At 54.1% G+C, this 20727-nt stretch overlaps 1 protein-coding gene across 1 annotated transcript; it reads left to right on the top strand.

Annotated features, from left to right (window-relative positions):
• Positions 1 to 102: 102 nt before the first annotated feature.
• On the top strand, positions 103 to 19664 carry LMF2 (lipase maturation factor 2). Its single transcript, XM_039318678.1, has 14 exons — positions 103 to 244; positions 5512 to 5765; positions 6264 to 6292; positions 7305 to 7501; positions 8696 to 8874; positions 9896 to 10034; positions 10744 to 10869; positions 11400 to 11505; positions 12712 to 12808; positions 14151 to 14333; positions 15386 to 15554; positions 16979 to 17090; positions 18373 to 18481; positions 19113 to 19664. The coding sequence occupies exons 1-14, from the start codon at positions 145 to 147 to the stop codon at positions 19461 to 19463; spliced, it is 2151 nt and encodes a 716-aa protein (XP_039174612.1). The 5' UTR covers positions 103 to 144; the 3' UTR covers positions 19464 to 19664.
• The last annotated feature ends 1063 nt before the right edge of the window (positions 19665 to 20727 follow it).

Below are 20727 nucleotides of genomic sequence, written 5' to 3'. Positions count from 1 at the left end.
CACGCTGCGCCGCGGGCCGATGGCCCTGACGTCGCGCCCCGCCCCTGTCCCGGCTCCGCCCCCCGCGTTCTGTCCCCGCCCCCGCGTTCTGTCCCCGCCCCCCGCGGCTACACTGTAGCGAGCGGGCGGCGGAGAGAGCGCGCCATGGCCGCGGAGGGTCCCCGCCTGGCCCGGCAGCTCTTCCTGCGCGGCCTGGCCGCCGCCTTCCTGGCCGCCTTCGCCTCCCTCTACGTCCAGGTGCCCGGTGAGCCTGCGGCGGGAGGAGGGGAGGAGGGAAAGAGCGGGGACGGGGGGCGCTTTGCACATGCCCCGGGGCGCCCTCGCCCTTCCCGTCTGCGCCCAAGAGAGGAAGAGAGAGAGAGAGAGGAAAAGAAAAAAAAAGGAAGCAAAGTCCTGGCAGCGGCGTCCGGGGGGGGGAAGCTGTGCCCCCCTCGGCGTCCGGGGCTTGACCTTGCGGAGGTCCCGGGGCCAAGAATCTGCGGCCTCGGTCCCCCCTCCCCGACCGGCCTTGTTTGCGCTCGCCGGGCGGCTTCGCACGAGCGGTTCGCTGGCTGACCCGTGTCAGCCGGTCGTGGGAAGGCTGCGGCTTGTCCGGCTTTGCCGCCCGGCGGGGTTCGTGCGCGACGGCTGCCCGGGCCCGTCCGGATCTGGGTCTCGCTGCGGCTCCGGCGCCGTCCACGCGTCCCGGGATGGGAGCGCGATGTGCAGCGGGCAAGGCCCGCGGAGCCGCTTGCAGCGTGGCAGGTTCCGCTCCTGCTTTGCCCGGGGGGGGGTGTCCTCCTTGCTGGCAGGAGAAGGGGGCTCCCGGGCAGAGCGGAGAGGGGGCAGCGTGTGCCATCTGGAGGGGCGAGGCTCTCCGGGCGACGTCTGAATGGGGCTCCCCTCCTTCAAAGGAGTCCCGCGTCCTCACGTGGGACCCCTGACTCGCGTCTCGGACCCCGCTTCCCTGGAGCCAGAGAGGCAAACATTGGCATCTCCCCCCCCCTTATCTTTCCCCCTCCCCAGCAAAACCTGGGCTGAACCAAGGGGGCTCCCATCTTCTGTGGGATTCCCCCCTCATCACAAGCCGTGGTGGGGGCGCACTCACTGGGGGGGGGGGCTTTAAAGGCTTCAAATTTGGGGAGGGTGGGACCCTCAGAGGCTCTGGGTCTCCTGCTGGGGGCGCCCCCCCTTCCAGCACCCCATTTCTCAGCCGCCCCCGGGGGGGCTTGCTTGGCCCTGGGTCTCTCGGCCCCCCCCCCCGGTTCTTTTTTCTGCATAAAGAATGGGACGTTGCTCCTTTCCGCCCCGCCCTCTGCTTTAGACCCGCCCCCTTTTCCCAGGGTTGGATATCCCATTGGATTTTTTTTTTGCCTGCCCCCCTCCTCCTCCCCCCCCCCCCGCTTCCCACGTCTGTGTCCAGATCTCCACGTGGCAGTGGGCACTGCAACAGTTGTGCCAAGGGTCTCTCGGGTGGACTGCAGGGGTTTGTGGCCCACCAACCCTCTCCCCCTTACCCCCCCCGCACCATTTGGTTCGGCCTTCTGTTCAGCCCCCCCCCCCCCAAAAAAACCCCCTGCCTTTCCCTCCTGTTGAGAAAAATATTTCCCCCTCCTGATTCAGCCATTTGTCCCGGATGGGATAAGGTCTTCTGTCTTGGGCAGGGGGTTGGACTAGAAGATCTCCAAGATCCCTAACGGAATAACAGAGCTGAAAGGGACCTTGGAGGTCATCTAGTCCAGCCCTCTGCTCAGGCAGGAAGCTCTAAAGTTCCATTTCAGGCAAATGGCTGTCCAGTCTCTTCTTAAAAACTTCCAGTGTTGGAGCATTCGCGCGGCAGGTTGTTCCACTAATTGTTCCTACTATCAGGAAATTCAAAGTTCAAAGTTGCTTCTCTCTTTGGTTAGTTTCCATCCGTTGCTTCTTGTCCTGCCTTCAGGCGCTTTGGAGAGTAGCTTGACTCCCTCTTTGGGGCAATCCCTGAGATACTGGAAGACTGCTCTCATGTCCCCCCTCGTCCTTCTCTTCATTAGACTAGGCCAGGGTAGGCAACCTTGGCTCTTTTATGACTCGTGGACTTCAACTCCCAGAATTCCTGAGCCAGCACAGCTGGCTCAGGAATTCTGGGAGTTGAAGTCCACGAGTCATAAAAGAGCCACGGTTGCCTACCCCTGGACTAGACATACTCAATTCCAGCAAGCGTTCCTTGTATGTTTTAGCCTCCAGTCCCCTGATCCTCTTTGTTGCTCTTCTCTGTACTCTTTCTAGAGTAGTGGTTCTCAACCTGTGGGTCGGGACCCCATTTGGGGTCGAACGACCATTTCACGGGGGTCGCCAAACAAGGCTGTCTGCCATTTTTTCCCCCTTTTCTTTGGCCACGCCCCTGACACCCAGTGATATATAAGTGGTTGGGGGTCACCACAACATGGGGAACTGTATTATGGGGTCACGACATTAGAAAGGTTGAGAACCACTGTTCTAGAGTCTCAGCATTTTTTTTACTTCGTGGTGACCAAAACTGGATGCCGTATTCCAAGTGTGGCCTTACCAAGGCCTTGTAAAGTGGTATTAATACTTCACCTGATCTTGATTCTATCCCTCTGTTAATGCAGCCCAGCACTGTGTTGGCCTTTTTGGCAGCTGCAGCACACAGCTGGCTCCTATTTATGTGATTGTCCACTAGGACTCCGAGATCCCTCTCCCAGTTACTACTATATTACTCCTAATAATAGCCTAGGATTCTGTGATTCTATGTTACGCATATGCATTCAAGATTAGCATTGGGTAACCTCTTGTCAGCTTATAACAGCAGCTGAGTCCAAAATTTCCATTCTAAGGAAGGCAGTTCCTGAGTGAGTTTTGCTCTATTTTACGACCTTTCTTACCACAGTTGTTAAGTGTATCACTGCAGTTAAGTGAGTAACACCCTTGTTAAGTTAATCAGGCTCTCACTTTGACTTTGTTGTCATATGTTCGCACTAGGGTAGGGGTAGGCAACCTTGGCTCTTTTATGACTTGTGGACTTCAACTCCCAGAATTCTGGGAGTTGAAGTCCACAAGTCATAAAAGAGCCAAGGTTGCCTACCCCTGCACTAGGGGATCACATGACCCCGGGACGCTACAACCGTCATAAATATGAGTCATTTGCCAAGCATCTGAATTTTGATTACGTGACCACGGGGACGCTGCAACGGTCGTAAGTGTGAAAAATGGCCGTAAGTCACTTGGAACGGTCACTAAATGAACTCCTGTAACTCGGGGACTGCCCGCATAAAGAGGGAATGCAGCAACGCAACGAATCTCGGAGGCTGCTTAGCAGAATTCCCAGCAAAGGATTCTGCGTGTCGAAAACAAAATTTGCGAAGGGCGGTGTGACTTTCTGCAGGGTGCGGTGTGTGTATTATCCGGGGTCAAGCTAATAGCGTGTTGGCAGGGAGACCGGAGCAGACAATGGCTGATGATTGTAGCAAAAGTAGCAAAAAACTAGAGCCAAGTAGACCCTTTATTAAACATCGGAGAACTTTTAAGATGCGCAGTGGGCGACGAAAAAAAATTTAATTCATCTTTGATTAGAAGGGATATTGAAAAGCTGAAATTAGCCGGCTATCAGAGGAGGTTATCTTGACTTGAGAGTAGAGTATCTCGGGAGGAATTTTGGAGTAAGTTGACCCTGGGAACTGCAGCAAAAGAATCGGGAGGAATCCAGGCACACCATAGTCCTTGACTTTTTTTTTATTATTATTAAAAGTTTTACAATTTTACAATAATATCCCTCACCCACTACCTCCCAGCCCTCCCAACAACCCTCCCCCCCTCTTCCCAGAGCTGAATACAGGGTTAACAACTAAAAATACAAAACATTTAAACTTAAGTAAACCTAAAACAAAAATTACTTAAAAAAATCCAATATATATATATACCAAACAGAACACTCCCCCAGCCAATCAGACAGCACGGGGTGAGGTTTCATCAGTATGCTGATGATACCCAGTTGTATATCTCCTCCCTGAGCTCTCTCAGTGAAGCCGCCGATCTGATGGGCCGTTGCCTCGAAGCCGTGAGGGTCTGGATGGGGGTTAACAGACTCAGGCTCAATCCTGACAAGACCGAGTGGCTTTGGATGTTGCCTCCCAAGGATCATGTCGACTGTCCAGTGTGGACTCTTGCGGGGGAAAATATACCCCCTTCAGAGCGGGTTCGCAACTTGGGTGTCCTCCTTGATCCACAGCTGAATTTGGAACATCAATTGACGGCTGTGGCTGGGAGGACCTTCGCACAAGTTCGCCTGTTGCACCAGTTGCGACCCTACCTGGACCGGGAGGCTCTCCTTACAGTCACTCACGCCCTTGTCACCTCACGTTTGGACTACTGCAACGCGCTCTACATGGGGCTACCCTTGAAGAGACTACAGTTGGTCCAGAATGCAGCGCGCGAGTGATAGTGGGTGCTCCTCGATACAACCACGTTACACCTATCCTCCGTGAGCTGCACTGGTTGCCTATTGGTCTCCGGGTCCAATTCAAGGTGTTGGTCATTACCTTTAAAGCCCTATATGGCTCAGGGCCAGGCTATTTGCGAGACCGCCTACTACCTCATAGTTCCCTACGTCCGGTTAGATCCCACAGGCTGGGCCTCCTTCAGGCCCCGTCGGCCAAGCAGTGCCATTTGGTGGGGCCGCGGAGGAGGGCCTTCTCTGTGATGGCGCCCACGCTTTGGAATCAGCTTCCCCCGGAGATTAGGACCGCTCCCACCCTGTTGGTCTTCCGTAAGCTACTTAAGACCTGGCTTTTCCGGCAGGCCTGGGGTTTATAAAACCTGACCCCTGGATGATTGTTTTTGTATTGTTGTTTTGTTATGTTTTATGTGTTTTTTATTGTTAGCCGCCCAGAGTCCTTCGGGAGTGGGGCGGCTTATAAATTTTAAAAATAAAATAAAATAAATAAAAATAAACATAAATTATTCGAAAGCTAAATAATATCTTTTAATATCATACTTATACTGTATAAAATTTATCCAACTTTTCCACACCAAAAGGTATTTCTCTTGCGATTGATGCCATAGTCCTTGACTTAACAAGTGTTCGTTTGGTGACCGTTCCAAGTCACACCGCCACTGGAAAAAAAAGGGACTTATGACCATTTTTTCACACTTACGACCGTTGCAGCGTCCACGGCATCAAAATTCAGATGCTCGGCAACCGACTCATATTTATGACGGTTTGCAGCATCCCGGGGTGTCACGTGATCCCCTTTTGCGACCTTCTGACAAGCAAAGTCAATGGGGGAGCCGGATTCATTTAACGACCATGGCAAAAAAGGTCGTAAAATGGGGCAAAACTCACTTAGCAACAGCCTTGCTTAGCGACCGAAATTTGGGGGCCGGATCCTGGTTGTAAGAGGAGGACTCCCTGTATTGCAAGGCATCATCTCCCAGTATGGTGCGGTGTGGTGTGACGGGGGTGGGGAGAGGAATTCCCCCCCCCCCGGTGCCCGGCCGCTGCGTTCCAGCCTCCCCGTCTGTGTCCCTCTTCAGGCCTTTACGGGAAGGATGGGATCCTGCCCGCCCGGAAGATGCTTCGTTTCACTGGCAAAGGATTCTGGGAGCAGCTGCGGGACTCCCCGACTCTGCTGTGGCTGGGCCCCCACCTGGGGCTGGACACGGAGCAGGGCCTGGAGCTGCTGTGCCTGATGGGCTCGCTGCTCTCCTTCGGGGCCCTGGTGCTGGAGCCCCTGCGGGACAGCCTGGTCTTCCTCGCCCTCTGGGGCCTTTACCTCTCCGTCTATCAGGTACGGGGGGGGGCTGGATAAGGACCCTCCCCTGCCCCCTCCCGGCGTGCTGCCTGGGGGATTCTGGGAGCTGAAGTCTACCGGTCTTAAGGTGCTAATTGGGGGGCTCTGGGAGATGAAATGGACAGTTTTTAAAGTGCTGGCTGGGGGATTCTGGGAGTTGAAGTCCTTCCTAAAGAGCTGGCTAGTGAATTCTAGGAAGTAAAGTCCTTTTTAAGGAGCTGGCTAAGGAATTCTGGGAGGTAAAGTCCTCACTTATGGTGCTGGCTAGAGAATTCTGGGAGTTGAAGTCCACACTTTCTAAAATGCTAACAAGGAATTCTGAGAGTTGAAGTCCTCACTTCTTATGGTGCTGGCTGAGGAATTCTGGGAGTTGAAATCCACAAGTCTTAAAGTTGCCAACTTTGAAGACCCCTGGTTTAAGCTCAGACAGAAGACACCTGATGGGCCATGTCCTGCCCTTAATTTGATGTTTCTTCCCTTCTTTTCCCTCTGCAGGTGGGACAGGTGTTCCTCTACTTCCAGTGGTAAGTGGTCCTGGGCTTCCACAGGTAATGCTCAACTTGGGAATTGACCCCCAAATTTCTGTTGCTATGCGGGACATTTGTTAAGTTTTGCCCCGCTTTTCTATTCTGTTCTATTCCCTATTTTCTATTCTGTTCTGTTCTGTTCTATTCCGTTCCGTTCCATTCCATTCCATTCCATTCCATTCCATTCTATTCTATTCTATTCTATTCTATTCTATTCTATTCTATTCTATTCTGTATTTCTATTTATTCTATTTTCTATTTTCTATTCTGTTCTATTTTCTATTCTATTCCCTATTTTCTTTTCTATCCTATTTTATTCTGTTCTATTCTATATTTTCTATTCTATTTTCTATTCTATTCCTATTCCTATTCTATTCTATTTCCTATTTTCTATTCTATTCTATATTTTCTATTCTCTTTTCTATTCTATTCTATTCTATTCTATTCTAATTTCTATTCTATTCTAATTTCTATTCTATTCTATTTTCTATTCTATTCCCTATTCTTTGCCATTCTGTGTTTCTGTGGGAAAGAATGTACAGGTAGTCCTCAACTTACAACAGTTCGTTCCAAGTTACAACTGAAAAAAGAGACATGACTGTTTTTCACGCTTATGACTGTTGCAGCATTCTCCACTGGTCACATGATCAAAATTCCAACACTCAGCAACTGACTCATATATACGACGGTTGCCGTGTCCCGGAGTGTCACGTGATCCCCTTTTGCGACCTTCTGATGAGCAAAGTCAGTGGAGGAAAGCCAGATTCACATAACGGCCACGTGACTAACTTAACAACTGAACAAAATGGCGAGAATGATTGTAAAATGAGGCAAAACCCAATAACCGTCTCATTCAGTAACAGAAATTTTGGGCTCAACTGTGGTCGTAAGTCGAAGATCACGGGGAGTGCCATGTAACCCGCGTGAGCCCTGGCAAGGGGAGGGCGGAATCCCAGGACACTCTGCCCATGCTCCTTTGACCTGCGTCCTCCTCTTCCCCCCCCCCCAGGGACAGCCTTCTGCTGGAGACGGGCTTCCTGGCGGTGCTCGTGGCCCCCCTGCACCTGCTCAAGTGGCGCTCGACAACCTGGAGGGCCTACGATGGGGTGACCTTCTGGCTGGTGCGTTGGCTGCTCTTCCGGTTGATGTTTGCCTCCGGGGTGGTGAAGCTGACCAGCCGCTGCCCCACCTGGTGGGGGCTCACAGGTGAGTCAGCCATGCAGCAAGTGGGAGGGGGCTCGGAGTCCTAGTGGACAATCACTTAGATATGAGCCAGCCGTGTGCAGCAGCTGCCAAAAAAGCCAACACAGTGCTAGGCTGCATTAACAGAGGGATAGAATCAAGATCACGTGAAGTGTTAATACCACTTTACAAGGCCTTGGTAAGGCCACACTTGAAACGCTGCATCCAGTTTTGGTCACCACAATGTAAAAAAGATGTTGAGACTCTAGAAAGAGTACAGAGAAGAGCAACAAAGAGGATCAGGGGACTGGAGGCTAAAACATATAAGGAACGGTTGCTAGAATTGGATATATCTAGTTTAAGGAAGAGAAGGATGAGGGGGGACATGATAGCAGTGTTCCAGTATCTCAGGGGCTGCCCCAAAGAAGAGGGAATCAAGCTATTCCCCAAAGCCCCTGAAGGCAGGACAAGAAGCAACGGATGGAAACTAATCAAGGAGAGAAGCAACCTAGAACGAAGGAGAAACTTCCTGAAAGTGAGAACAATTAACCAGTGGAACGACTTGCCTCCAGAAGTTGGTGTTAGAAGTTGTAGGTACTCCAACACTGGAGGTTTTAGGGGCATGGTTAGGATGCCGGCTTGACAAACAGCAGGCCCACATTCGAATGCTGCCGTGGGGCAGGTGGGCTCCCATCCTTCCCTGCAGTTCTTGCTGAGGATGTGAAAGGAGCCCCCAACTGGGCATCCTTCTGGCAGCCGTGATGTCACCAGGTGAGCCTTTTAACCTGCAAGCTCCTTAGTTGCTTCTGTCATGAGTGTGATGCCACCCTCCATATTCTCTCTCTCTCTCTCTCTCTCTCTCTCCCTCCCTCTCTCCCTCTCTCTTCCTCTTTCCCTTTCTCTTTCCCTTTCTTGCTTTGTCTATTTCTGTCCTCTTTTTCCTCTCATTTTCTCTTTCCCTTGCTTTCTCTGCCTCTCTCTCTCATTCTCACTTTTTCTGTCTCTTTTTCTCTCTTGCTTTTTCTCTCTCTTTCTCTTTTTCTCTCTTTTTTCTTGCTTTCTTTTACTTTCTTGCTTTCCCTCTTTTTTTCTTTCACTTTCTCTGTCTTTCTCTTTCTTCTCACTTTGTCTCTCTTACTTTCTTGCTTTCTCTCTCTGTCTCTTTTTTCTCATTTCTCCCTCCCTCCCTCTCTCTCTCTCTCTCCTTTGTCTCCCCAGCGTTGACTTACCACTACGAGACCCAGTGCATCCCCACCCCAGCCGCCTGGTTCGCCCACCAGTTGCCATTCTGGTTTCAGAAGCTGAGCGTGGTGGCCACCTACGTGATCGAGATAGCCGTCCCCCCCCTCTTCTTCGTGCCGCTGAGGCGCCTGCGCCTGGTGGCCTTCTACAGCCAGGTACGGCCGGGCGCTGGGAATGCTAGGCTGGCCAACACCAGGGTGAAAACTGGTGCACATCCGGAGGGTGCAGGAACACCTGCCGGGGTCTGAAAGCCCCCAAGGGAACGGGCGGTGGGCTTTGCAGTTGCTGCTAATTGGACCCTCTCTGCTCTACACGCAGTCCCCGACGTACAATCACAACATAAAGTTGTACGTTGTGACAGCCGTAAATTTTCCCCCGCCTGTTTTTTTGCGGCGGGTTGTTCAGTGAACGTGGCAGTTGTAAAGCGAACGTTGCCGTCATTTGGGGTCGTGTGGACTACAGGACAACGTAGCCGTCAACAACTACGGTGTAGTTGTGTTGCCAAGTGGCCGAAACGTAGTCATGGGAGCATGGGGGTGGGGGGTTCCCCCCAACCCTCGGGACTTTGGAAGTGGGTCGTAACTCCCATGTTCTAGGCAGGTTGTCAGGTTGAGCAGTTGCTGAGTGGCTGGCCGTAAGTTGAGGACTACCTGTGGAGTGAGCCAGCTGTGCAGGGAGGAGAAGGGATGCCCTCTTGTGTGTGTCATAACAATTGTTCACCACGATGACTCAGCATCGCCTGTTTGCCAGCTTCTGGCAGAATGCAGGTAGTCCTCGACTTACGACAGCTCCATTTAGTGACCAAAGTCACAACAGGCCTGAAAAAAGTGACTTAATGACCATTTTTCACATTTACGACCGTTGCGGCCTCCCCCATGATCAGGATTCAAGCACCTGGCCGCTGGCTCCTATTTATGACGGTTTGCAGCGTCCCGGGGGCGGAGTCACAGGATCCCCCTTTTGCGACCTTCTGATAGGCAAAAGTCAATGGGGGAAGCCGGATTCGCTTAATGACCAGGTTACTTATCAACCGTAGTGATTCACTTAATGACTGGCGAGAAAGGTCATAAAACGGTGCAAAATTCGTTTGCCAGCGGTCTCGCTTAGCAGCAGAAACGTCGGGCTCCTCCATTGTGGTCGTAAATGGAGGACTGCCTGCGTTTGGCCCCCTTCCAGGTCCTTCTGCAAGCCCTGATCATTTTCACCGGCAACTACAATTTTTTCAACCTGCTGACGGTGGTGCTGAGCTTCTCCCTGCTGGACGAGGAGCACGTGGGGCTGTGGCTGGGCCAGGGGCGGAGGAAAGCCAGTGGCGGTGAGTCCCCCAGGCCACTGGGAGTTTCCTTTGGACCATTGGGCTCCGCCCTCCACTTCTCTCTTTGCCTTGATCCTCCCCCTTTTCGCTGATTGGTTTATTTCAGTTTACATGCCGCCCATCTCTCTCTGGGAAGGGGCTGATGGGTGCTGCAGTCCGGCCGCATCTCATGGGAGGTGCATGATGGGGCTGATGGGAGCTGCAGTCCAGCTGCATCTCCTGAAAGTTGCATGATGGGCTTTGCATGATGGGTTTGATGGGCATTGCATGATGGGATTGCTGGGCATAGCATGATGGGGTTGAGGGGCTTTGCATGATGGGGTTACTGGGCTTTGCATGATGGAATTGCTGAGCTTTGCATGACGGGGTTGATGGGCTTTGCATGATGAGATTGCTGGGCATTGCATGATGGAGTTGATGGGTGTTGCATGATGGATTTGATGGGCTTTGCATGATGGGGTTGAGGGGCTTTGCATGATGGGATTGCTGGGCGTTGCATGAAAGGGTTGATGGGAGCTGTAGTCCAGCCTCATCTCCTGGGAAGCTGCATGATGGGATGGATGGGAGTTGCTTTCCAGCCCCCTCTGCAGGGCCCTTAGTTCCCCAGTCCCGCTTCCTCGGTGCTCTCCATTGGCCACTGCCTCTGGGGGGGCCCATAAGCCTCTCCCGTGGCTGGAGCTGACCCTCTCCTGCCCCCTCCCCCCTGCAGGCTGGCCCTGGCGCTTGGCCACCTTGCTGGCCGAGCTGGCTGTCTACGGCCTCCTGATCTACTGGACCAGCCGTTACTTTGGGCTGACCATCAACTGGGAGAAGAGACTTCTGGAATCCAAGACAGGTATTTCTTGGGAGGGGGGGAGAACGTCTGTGGGACTCCCTGCGGTGTTGGGGGCCCCTGGCAGTCCCTGAGCTGCGGTGGGGGGACCTCTTTCCCCATTTCAGCCCCTGAGGGGGCCAGCCTTGACCCAGCTGCCCGGTTCTCACATTCTCAGCCGAGGATTTCCCACCTGCTCTCTCTCCCCCCCCCCCGTGCTGTGTGTGTGTGTGTGTGCAACTCAGCAACCTTTGTAACCCTTCCTAGCCAAGGGGGGGGGGCATTGCCCTCTGAAAGGTAAAACTTGGGAGGGGGTCTCGGGTGCCTTGAAGCTGCCCTCCCCCCGCCAGTGTTTTAGAGCTGGGAGCACAATTCCTGGGGTGGGGGGCTGTTTGATTAGGGGACCTGGGACCCTCCCCCATTGACAGTCGTTGCCTGTGACGACAGCTGCACGTGTGAACCTGCCGGATCCAGGCAGAGGGCGGGACGGAGGGCTCTTCCTGGCTCCCCTTGGCCCTTTCACACATGATGCCCTCCACCTATTCTTTCCCCAGCCTTCACCTACCACGAGTTCATGCAGTGGCTGAAGACGGTGACCCTCCCCCTGGTGGCCCTGGGGCTGCTCTCCTTGCTCTGGGAGGTCCTTCAGGCTGGGTACAGGTGAGTCCCCGGGGAGGGGGGTCGCTGCAGAAGGAGATCTGAGCTGACCTTGGGCAGGAAGGCGGGGGGGCGGCTTGCAAACCACGATTTTAGCCCTGGAGGGCAAGAGAGGGTTCGAAAGAGTGAACCGGATCTGCTGTTCTCCTCCTCTTCCACCTCCTCCTCCTTTTTACCACCACCATCATTTTTCCTTCTCCTCTTCACCAACTTTTCTCCTTCACGACCATTCCTCCTCCTCTCCACAAACCCCACTCCCTTCTAGCCCTGATGATGTTCCCTAGTTGGGTCATGAAACGTCTGCAAGGAAACCACCCAGCTCAGAGAGCATCAGGGACCCCACAATCCTCCTTCCTTCCTTCCTTCCTTCCTTCCTTCCTTCCTTCCTTCCTTCCTTCCTTCCTTCCTTCCTTCCTTCCTTCCTTCCTTCCTTCCCTTCCTTCCTTCCTTCCTTCCTTCCTTCCCTTCTTTCCTTCTCTTCCTTCTCTTCCTTTCCACTACTTTCTAGCACTGATGATGTTACCTAGTTGGGTCATGAAACGTCTGCAAGAAAACCACCCAGCTCAGAGAGCACCAGGGACCCTACAATCCTCCTTCTCCCTTCCTTCCTTCCTTCCTTCCTTCCTTCCTTCCTTCCTTCCTTCCTTCCTTCCTTCCTTCCTTCCTTCCTTCCTTCCTTCCTTCCTTCCTTCCTTCCTTCCTTCCTTCCTTCTTTCTCCCTTCTAGCACTGATGATGTTCTCTAGTTGGGTCATGAAACGTCTGCAAGAAAACCACCAAGCTTGGAGAGCACCAGAGACCCCACAATCCTCCTTCTCTGCAGACCCCACTCGCTTCAAGCCCTGATGACATTCTCTAGTTGGGTCATGAAACATCTGCATGGAAACCACCCAGCTCAGAGAGCACCCAGGACCCCACAGTTCTCCTCCTCCTCCTCCTCCTCCTCCTCCTCCTCCCACAGTCTGTTTTTCAGATCCACGAATGCTACTTCACACCATTTAACTGGCTCTGTTATTATACTTTTAATTAGTGTTTTCCAACTTCACCAACTTTAAAAATGGGGGGCAGTTCAACGTCCAGAATTGCCCAGAACCAGCTTTGGTCCTTTGCCTGTTAAAGGAAGGTCTTCCCCACCCCTTCCCCCCACACAATATTTGGGGTGTTCTCTGGGGTTCTCCTGTCTGATGCCCCTTTCCCTCCCTCCCCCCAGGAGCGCCTGCGTCCGGGGCTTTTTCTGGAAACTCTGGGCTGTCCTGCAATGGGCCATTTTCTCCACCGCGGCCCTGGGGATGTTCACTATCAGCCTGGTGAGTCTTGGGGGGGGGGGGAGACGGGCCAGGGTGAGCATAGCCGGTAAATTCAGGCCGGGAGGGGTTGCTGTGCCTCTTAGGAGGCTTTGTGGGCTTCTTTGGGGGGCACAGAAGTTGGGGTGAATCATACCAGCAGACTGGCAGAAAAAGCCTTGGAGCAGCAGATCCCCAGAATTCCTAAATAACTCAGTATATTTAAGGATCCCGCCTTGTTTTGCAACATACAGCCATGGTGGCCCAGCGGTTAGGACGCAGTATTGCAGGCTGACTCTGCCTGCAGTTTGGCAGTTCGATCCTGACCGGCTCAGGGTCGACTCAGCCTTCCGTCCTTCCGAGGTCGGTCAGTTAAGGGCCCAGATGGTTGGGGGGGGGGAGAAGAGGCTAACTTTGTAAACTGCTCAGAGAGGGCTGTAAAGCGGTATATAAGTCTAAGTGCTAATGCTAAGAAGGGAGAGAGGAAGGAAGGAGAAGAGAGAGGGAGGCAGGAAGGAAGGGGAGGGAGGGAGGGGAGAAGAAGGGAGGAAGGAAGGAGAAGAGAGGAAGGGAGGGAGGAAGGAGAAGAGAGGGAGGCAGGAAGGAAGGAGAGGGATGGGAGGGAGGGAGGGAGGGAGGGAGGGAGAGGAGAAGAGGAAGGAAGGAGAGAGATGAGAGGGAGGGAGGAAGGAGAAAAGAGGGAGGGAGGGAGGGAGGGAGGGAGGGAGGGGAGAAGAGGAAGGGAGGAAGGAAGGAGAAGAGAGGAAGGAAAGAGGGATGAGAGGAAGGAAGAGAAGAGGGAGGCAGGAAGGAAGGAAGGAGAGAAGAAGGAAGGAAGGAAGGAGAAGAGAGGGAGGCAGGAAGGAAAGAGGGATGAGAGGGAGAGAGGAAGTAGAAGAGGAAGGGAGGAAGGAAAGAGAAGAAAGAGGAGGGAAGGAAGCCCTGGTGGCCCAGTGGTTAGACTGCAGCATTGCAGGCTAACTCTGCATTTCACTGCCAGCAGTTCGATCCTGACCGGCTCAAGGTGGACTCAGCCTTCCGTCCTTCCGAGGTCGGTCAAATGAGAACCCAGATTGTTTTGGAGGGGGGGCAAGAGGCTGACACCTCACCTAGCAATGGAAATTTTGGGCTCAGTTGAGGTCGTAAGTTGAGGATTACCTGCATTTTAATTTCCCTGTCCTTGCTTTACTTAGTGGTCTCCCATCCCAGCACTCGCCCATCTTCGCCTTCTGACAGTGGGGAGCTATGCGAGATCAAAGCACATGGGCTGGGTTGGACCAGCTGGGTGCCCGGATGTTGTTGCTCCTGCTGCTGCTTTCTAGGATAGGTTCCGGGTTCAAATCACAGTCCTTTGCTCTGCCCGCAGGTCCCCTTCACGTACATTGAGTTCGAGTCCAACGGGAAGCTGTGGCCGGGCATCCATCAGGTCTTTGGGGCTGTGGATCGCTACCAGCTGGCCAATTCCTACGGGCTCTTCCGGCGAATGACGGGCGTCGGCGGGCGGCCCGAGGTGGTGCTGGAAGGCAGCCACGACAAGGAAACGTGGACGGTGAGTGGCTTCGGGGTGCTGCCAGAGGGAGGGAAGGCTGGGCAGGGCTGATCCTCCTTTGACCAAGCTAAACCGAAGAACGCGAGAGAATTCCCGGAAGCCTGGTATTCTGACCGGCCATCCACAGGCACGTGGAGATGAATGACGTCTACACCCCATTTGAAAGAGACAAACGTAAAGGTGAAATATCTCAGTCAAGAAACTGGCAAACAATCAAACAGTAAATTGCAGCCTAATGAAGGAGCCGCCCAGGAGAAAACACATCCACCAGGACTGATGGGACAAGCCACTAGACCAGTGGTTCTCCACCTGTGGGTCGGGACCCCATTTGGGGTCGAACGACCATTTCACGGGAGTCGCTAAACAACGCAGTCCGCCATTTTTCCCCCCTTTTCCTTAGCTGTGCTACTCCCTTTTATTCTATTGGCTTTTGAAAGCCAATAGAATAGACTCTCTTGAATAGAGTCTAATTCTTGGCTTTCAAAAGCCAATAGGAATTGTCCAGGCTGTCTCTGCCCTGCTGAGCCCGCCAAAAGTCCCATTCTGCAAACGGTGCTGCACCAGTTGAGTAGTCCTCGACTTACGACCGGTTGAGTAGTCCTCGACTTACGACCGGTTGGGGGTCGCGGCATTAAAAAGGTTGAAAACCACTGCACTAGTATAAAACGAGAGCAACCCCCCTCCCCTCCTAGCACTGATACTGTCACCTAGTTGGGTCGTGAAACGTCTGCAAGAAAACAGCCAAACTCAGAGAGCGCCAAGGTCCCCAGAGCAGTGACTCTTTGTATTCTGTGATTTAGTTTACTAGCTGTTAATGTGATGTTGTATTTATTTGCTTCATGCTGGCTTGGGGTGGGTGGTTCTTTTAAAATTTTGCTGTTCATTGACCGCATCAATATCCTTGGTTGCTGACTGGCACAGACGCGAGGGAGGGGCCTGCAGGCAGAGCCGAGGAGGGGCTGGGGATTGGGGGGGGGTTACTACAGGCAGCCGGGACAGAGAGCTGAGCCACCGGATGGCCTTGAGCCGGGGTCTGTTCCCCCTTTCTCCAGGAGATTGAGTTCATGTACAAACCGGGCAACGCCAGCGCAGCCCCCCCCATCGTGGCCCCCCACCAGCCCCGCCTGGACTGGCAGATGTGGTTCGCCGCTCTGGGCCCCCCCACACACAGCCCCTGGTTCAGCAGCTTCGTCTACCGCCTCCTGCAGGGCAAGAAGGCAGGTGAGCCTGGGGGAAGTCCCCCCTCCCTGCCCCCTCCCTCCCTCCCTCCTTCCCTCCCTCCCTTCCTTCCTTCCTCTTTCTCATTCCTTCCTTTCTCCTTTCTTTTCCTCCTTCCTCTTTTTCTCCTTCCTTCCTTCCTTCCTTTCTCATTCTCCTTCCTCCTTCCTTCCTTCCTTCCTCTTTCTCATTCCTTCCATTCTTTCTCCTTTCTTTTCCTCCTTCCTTCCTCTCTTTTTCTCCTTCCTTCCTTCCTTTCTCTTTCTCCTTCCTCCTTCCTTCCTTCCTTCCTTCCTTCCTTCCTTCCTTCCTTCCTTCCTTCCTTCCTTCCTTCCTTCCTCTTTCTCATTCCTTTCTTTCTTCTTTCTTTCTTTCTTTCTTTCTTTCTTTCTTTCTTTCTTTCTTTCTCTTTCCTTCCTTTCTTTCCTTCCTTCCTCTTTCTCATTCCTTCCTCTCTTTCTCATTCCTTCCTCTCTTTCTCCTTCTTTCTTTTCTTCCTTTCCTCCTTCCTTCCTCTTTTTCTCTTCCTTCCATTCTCTTTCTCCTTCCTTCCTTTCTCCTTTCTTCCTCCTTCCTTCCTCTTTTTCTCCTTCCTTTCTTCCTTTCTTCCTTCCTTCCTCTTTCTCATTCCTTCCTCTCTTTCTCCTTTCTTTTCTTCCTTTCCTCCTTCCTTCCTTTTTCTCTTCCTTCCTTCCTCTTTCTCCTTCCTTTCTCCTTTCTTCCTCCTTCCTTCCTCTTTTTCTCCTTCCTTTCTTCCTTCTTTTCTCTTTCTCCTTCCTTTGTTCTTATTTTCCTTCCTTCCTCTTTCTTATTCCTTCCTTTCTTTCTCCTTGTTTCTTTTCCTCCTTCCTTCCTCTCTTTTTCTCCTTCCTTCCCTTCCTTCCTTTCCTTCCTCCCCCCTCTTCCAAGCCTTGTTCTCAGGGTCCCAGAGAGACCCCCTTGGACCTACGTGGTAGCCCAGTTCAGATACCCAGAACGATGGTGCTGTGGGGTGGGGGCAAATGGCCAGAGAAGGGGGCTGAAGGAGCTGGGGGCTAGGCAGGATTTGGCCTGAGAGGGCGCCCGCCCCCTGCAGGATGCATCACTGCCCTTGGTGTGTGCGAAAGGACGTTGCACTCGCAAAAAGACCGACCTCTTCGCTCTGATTCCCGAGGACGATGGAGCTGCCTTCCGGAAGGCAACATCTGGATGAACCTTTCAGAAAACGGCTCCTGGTTGGAGCTGTTGGAAGGGAGAAGCAGGGGGGGTGATTCTGGGCTGGGGGGCTCCAATGGGGGCTGCCCACCTGGGGTCCAGGCAGATTAGAGCCTCCAGCATTATGGGGGGTGTCAGTGGTGGGGGGGACAGGGACAGAGGGCAGGGGACCCCCAGTTTGCTTATTCCAGCTGACCAATTGACTGATCTCCCCCCCCTCAATTTCCTTGCAGTGATCCACCTGGTGCAGGTGGACGATTCCAAGTACCCCTTCAGAGACCAGCCTCCCACCTACATCCGGGCCCAGCTGTACAAATACTGGTTCACCGAGGCCGAGTCGGACGGGTGAGTGGACAGTGGGGGGAGGGAAGGGGCTTCGGGATGAGGTGGAAATCCTTAATCCACGGAAATGGTTTCCCCCTCCGGCCAACGGGGCGATTTGCCTTCCAGCTTTTATTTATTTCCCGCCTTTATTATTTTAATAAGTAACTCAAGGCGGCAAACGTATCCAGTACTCTCTTCTCCCCCTATTTTCCCCACAACAACCACCTTGTGAGGTGGGCTGGGCTGGGCTGAGAAGGACTGACCCAAAATACCCTTTTCATGGCTAAGGCGGGACTAGAACTCACCCTCTCCTGGTGATTGGCCCAGAGTCACCCAGCCAGTTTTCACAGCTAAGGCGGGACTAGAACTCACCGTCTCCTGGTGATTGGCCCAGAGTCACCCAGCCGGCTTTCATAGCTAAGGCGGGACTAGAACTCGCTGTCTCCTGGTGATTGGCCTAAAGTTATCCAGCTGGCTTTTGTGCCTAAGGCGGGACTAGAACTAACCGTCTCCTGGTGATTGGCCCAAAGTCACCCAGCAGGCTTTCATGGCTAAGGCGGGACTAGAACTCGCCGTCTCCTGGTGATTGGCCTAAAGTTATCCAGCTGGCTTTTGTGCCTAAGGCGGGACTAGAACTAACCGTCTCCTGGTGATTGGCCCAAAGTCACCCAGCAGGCTTTCATGGCTAAGGCGGGACTAGAACTCGCCGTCTCCTGGTGATTGGCCCAGAGTCACCCAGCCGACTTTTGTGCCTAAGGCGGGACTAGAAATCTCGGTCTCCTGGTGATTGGCCCAGAATCACCCAGCCGGCTTTCACGGCTAAGGCAGGACTAGAACTCTCCGTCTCCTGGTGATTGGCCCAGAGTCACCCAACCAGCTTTCATGCCTAAGGCAGGACTAGAACTCTCCTTCTCCTGGTGATTGGCCTAAAGTTACCCGGCTGGCTTTTGTGCCTAAGGCGGGACTAGAAATCTCCGTCTCCTGGTGATTGGCCCAAAATCATCCAGCCAGCTTTCATGTCTAAGGCAGGACCAGAACTCACTGTCGCCTGGTGATTGGCCCAGAGTCACCCAGCTGGCTTTTGTGCCTAAGGCAGAACTAGAACTCAGCGTCTCCTGGTGATTGGCCCCGAGTCACCCAGTCGTCTTTCGTGCCTAAGGATTTGGGTCCCCCCAGCGAGGCCCAGGGCAAGCGGTTGCCCCCAACCCGGAGAGACTGGGGGGGGGGGCTGCCGGGCCCAGTGAAGACAGACCGATGGGCTGAGACAGCATCCAGCTTCTCCCCCCTCCCCATTCTCCGCCAGGACCCTCCCTCAGAAATGGTGGCGGCGTCGGCAGATTGAGGAATTCTACCCTTTGGTCTTCCTGGGCGATCCCAAGCTGGAAGACGAGCTGGCCCGGCACGGGCTCAAGGTGAGGAGCATGGGTATTGTGGTTGGGGCAAGCAGCCAGCGTCAGGCTGGGGTGGAAAAGGGGCGGTTTTAATTCATTGCAATCCATGCAATTAAAGCCGTAAAATAGTTCAACGTCAGCCTTTCAAAAAGGGAACCTTGACAGTTGCGCAGCCCCCAATTACAGGCAGTCCTCAGACTTACGACCACGCTCGAACGCCAAATTTCCATTGCTGAGCCTGGCAGTAAAGGGAGCTTTGCCCCATTTTGCGACCCTTGCCCCCGTTGTTAAGCGAGTCACTGCCGTCAAGTTAGGAACAGGGCCGTTCGTGAATCTGGGCTCCCCGTTAAAAGTCGCAAAAAGGGCCATCGCCTGAGCGGCCGTCACAAATAGGAATCAGTTGCCTAGGGTCTGGATTACGGCCTCGTGTCCCTGGGGCTGCTGCTGCAGTGGTCGTAAGTGTGAAAAGGGGGTCGGGGGGGTTCCCTTTTTTCAGTGCCGTTGTAACTCCGAACCGTCACTAAATGAGCAGTTGACTACCCGTAGCCTCCACTCGACGTGGGTCACCCCTCCCTATCTCGGTTACCCAGATGGTAAAAATCCAGCATGGGGGGGGAGCCTGTCCTATCGTGGTCTTTCCCTCTCTCTCCAGGACAAGCCCCCCCTGAAGCGCCCCCCGGATGCCCTCCTGCCCAGCTGGCTGCAGCGAGTTCGAGAACACCTCCGTCCCTACAGCGGCCCGGCCGTCATTTGGTCCCTCTACCTCAGCGCGGCGGCTGTGGGCATCCTGCGGGGACTGGGGGCCCGTCTGCCGGCGGGAGGGGTCCCCGGCGGAGGCAGGCACAAGCCCGGCCGGCCGGCCGACGCAGTGGCGGATCCCGGGGGGGGCGGAGACCAGCCGGGCGGAGAGAAGAACGGGCAGCTGCGGAGGAAGGAGGAGAAGGGCAGAGCGGCTGCCGAACCCCCCTCCAACGGGCTGCGGCACACGAAGAAGAAGAAATAAGTCTGGAGGGGGCAGCGGCGGCTCCGGGACCCCCCACCCAGCCTCTGCAGGACGCCAGGCGGGACGTGAGCTGGGTGGGGGGAGCCTTCGCCACCCAGATGGATCTGGTTGCCTTCTCTCTCTCTCTCTCTCTCTCTCTCTCTCTCTCTCTCTCTCTCTCTCTCTCTCACACACACACACACACACACACACACACACACACACGCATGTGCGAGCTGTGGGGTGGAAGCCCCTTTGAACACCCCACTCACTCCCCCCAAAGGTCCTCCCCAGGGCATCGAGGGAGGGGCAGAGCTGCTGCCCTTCCCCTTGTCGGATGGAGGAGGAAGCTGATGGGCCTGAGCACATACACACACACACACACACATACACACACCTGCCTGCTTGCTCTTCTCCGCCCTCTCTTGCTCTGTGGTCCTCCTTCACTCTGGGACAGAATGAGGTGGGGGGCTCTGAGAGCCCCTTGGGTGGGTTGCCGAGGGTCTCCCATATTTGGTTCTTTGGGGATCCCCAGGGAACGTTCTGTCCTTGCTGGCGGGGTGGGTGGGTGGGAAGTGAAGTCTAGCTGGTGGGGGTGAAGTGAATCTCAGGAGCCCTTCCTCCCTTATTCCCTTCCTTCCCTTTCTTTCTATCTTCCTTCCTTCCCCCACCCCACCTTTTCCTCCCTCTCTCCCTTTCTTCTTTCCTTCCCTTCCCTTTCCCTTCCTCCCTTCCCTTCCCTCCTCCCTTCCTTCCTTCCCTCCCTTCCTTCTTTCCTTCCCTTTCTCTTCCTTCCCTTCCCTCCTTCCTTCCTTGCTTCTTCCCTTTCTCTTCCTCCCTTCCCTCCCTCCTTCCTTCCTTCTTCCCTTTCTCTTCCTTCCCTTCCCTCCTTCCTTCCTTCTTCCCTTTCTCTTCCTCCCTTCCCTTCCCTCCTTTCCTCTTCTCTACCTTCCTTCCTTCCTTCCCCCACCCCTTCCTCCCTGTCCCTCCCCCTTCTCCCCATATCCCACCAGGGGGCTGAACGGGAGGGGGGGGGATGTGGCTGAGAATGAAGTGGTGGCTCTTGCTGGCTCTCTGCCCTGTGGGCACCGGACTCCTGTCTCCATCCCGAGCCTTCTCCCACGGACCTTCTTTGGGGGGGCACGTTCGCTGCTTCCTGCTGCATCAGTGGGGCTGGGGGCAACGGGGGCCTCTCTGGACTAATCACTTGCACCTTTGGGGGGGAGTTGCTCTTTCTGACACGCGGGACCCAAGAGATGGCTTTGGTTTTTTAAATAAAGCCTGT

Source organism: Crotalus tigris, unplaced genomic scaffold (assembly GCF_016545835.1).
Source record: "Crotalus tigris isolate CLP2741 ecotype Arizona unplaced genomic scaffold, ASM1654583v1 scf7180000021456.382230, whole genome shotgun sequence".
Lineage (NCBI taxonomy): Eukaryota > Metazoa > Chordata > Lepidosauria > Squamata > Viperidae > Crotalus > Crotalus tigris.
This window is presented reverse-complemented; position numbering and strand designations above follow the sequence as displayed.

Coding starts and splice junctions, on each gene's coding strand:
- LMF2 (XM_039318678.1), top strand. CDS start 145: ATGGCCGCGGAGGGTCCCCGCCTGGCCCGGCAGCTCTTCCTGCGCGGC. Junction 6,293..7,304: donor GTGTTCCTCTACTTCCAGTG/GTAAGTGGTCCT, acceptor CCCCCCCCCCAG/GGACAGCCTTCTGCTGGAGA. Junction 8,875..9,895: donor TGGTGGCCTTCTACAGCCAG/GTACGGCCGGGC, acceptor GCCCCCTTCCAG/GTCCTTCTGCAAGCCCTGAT.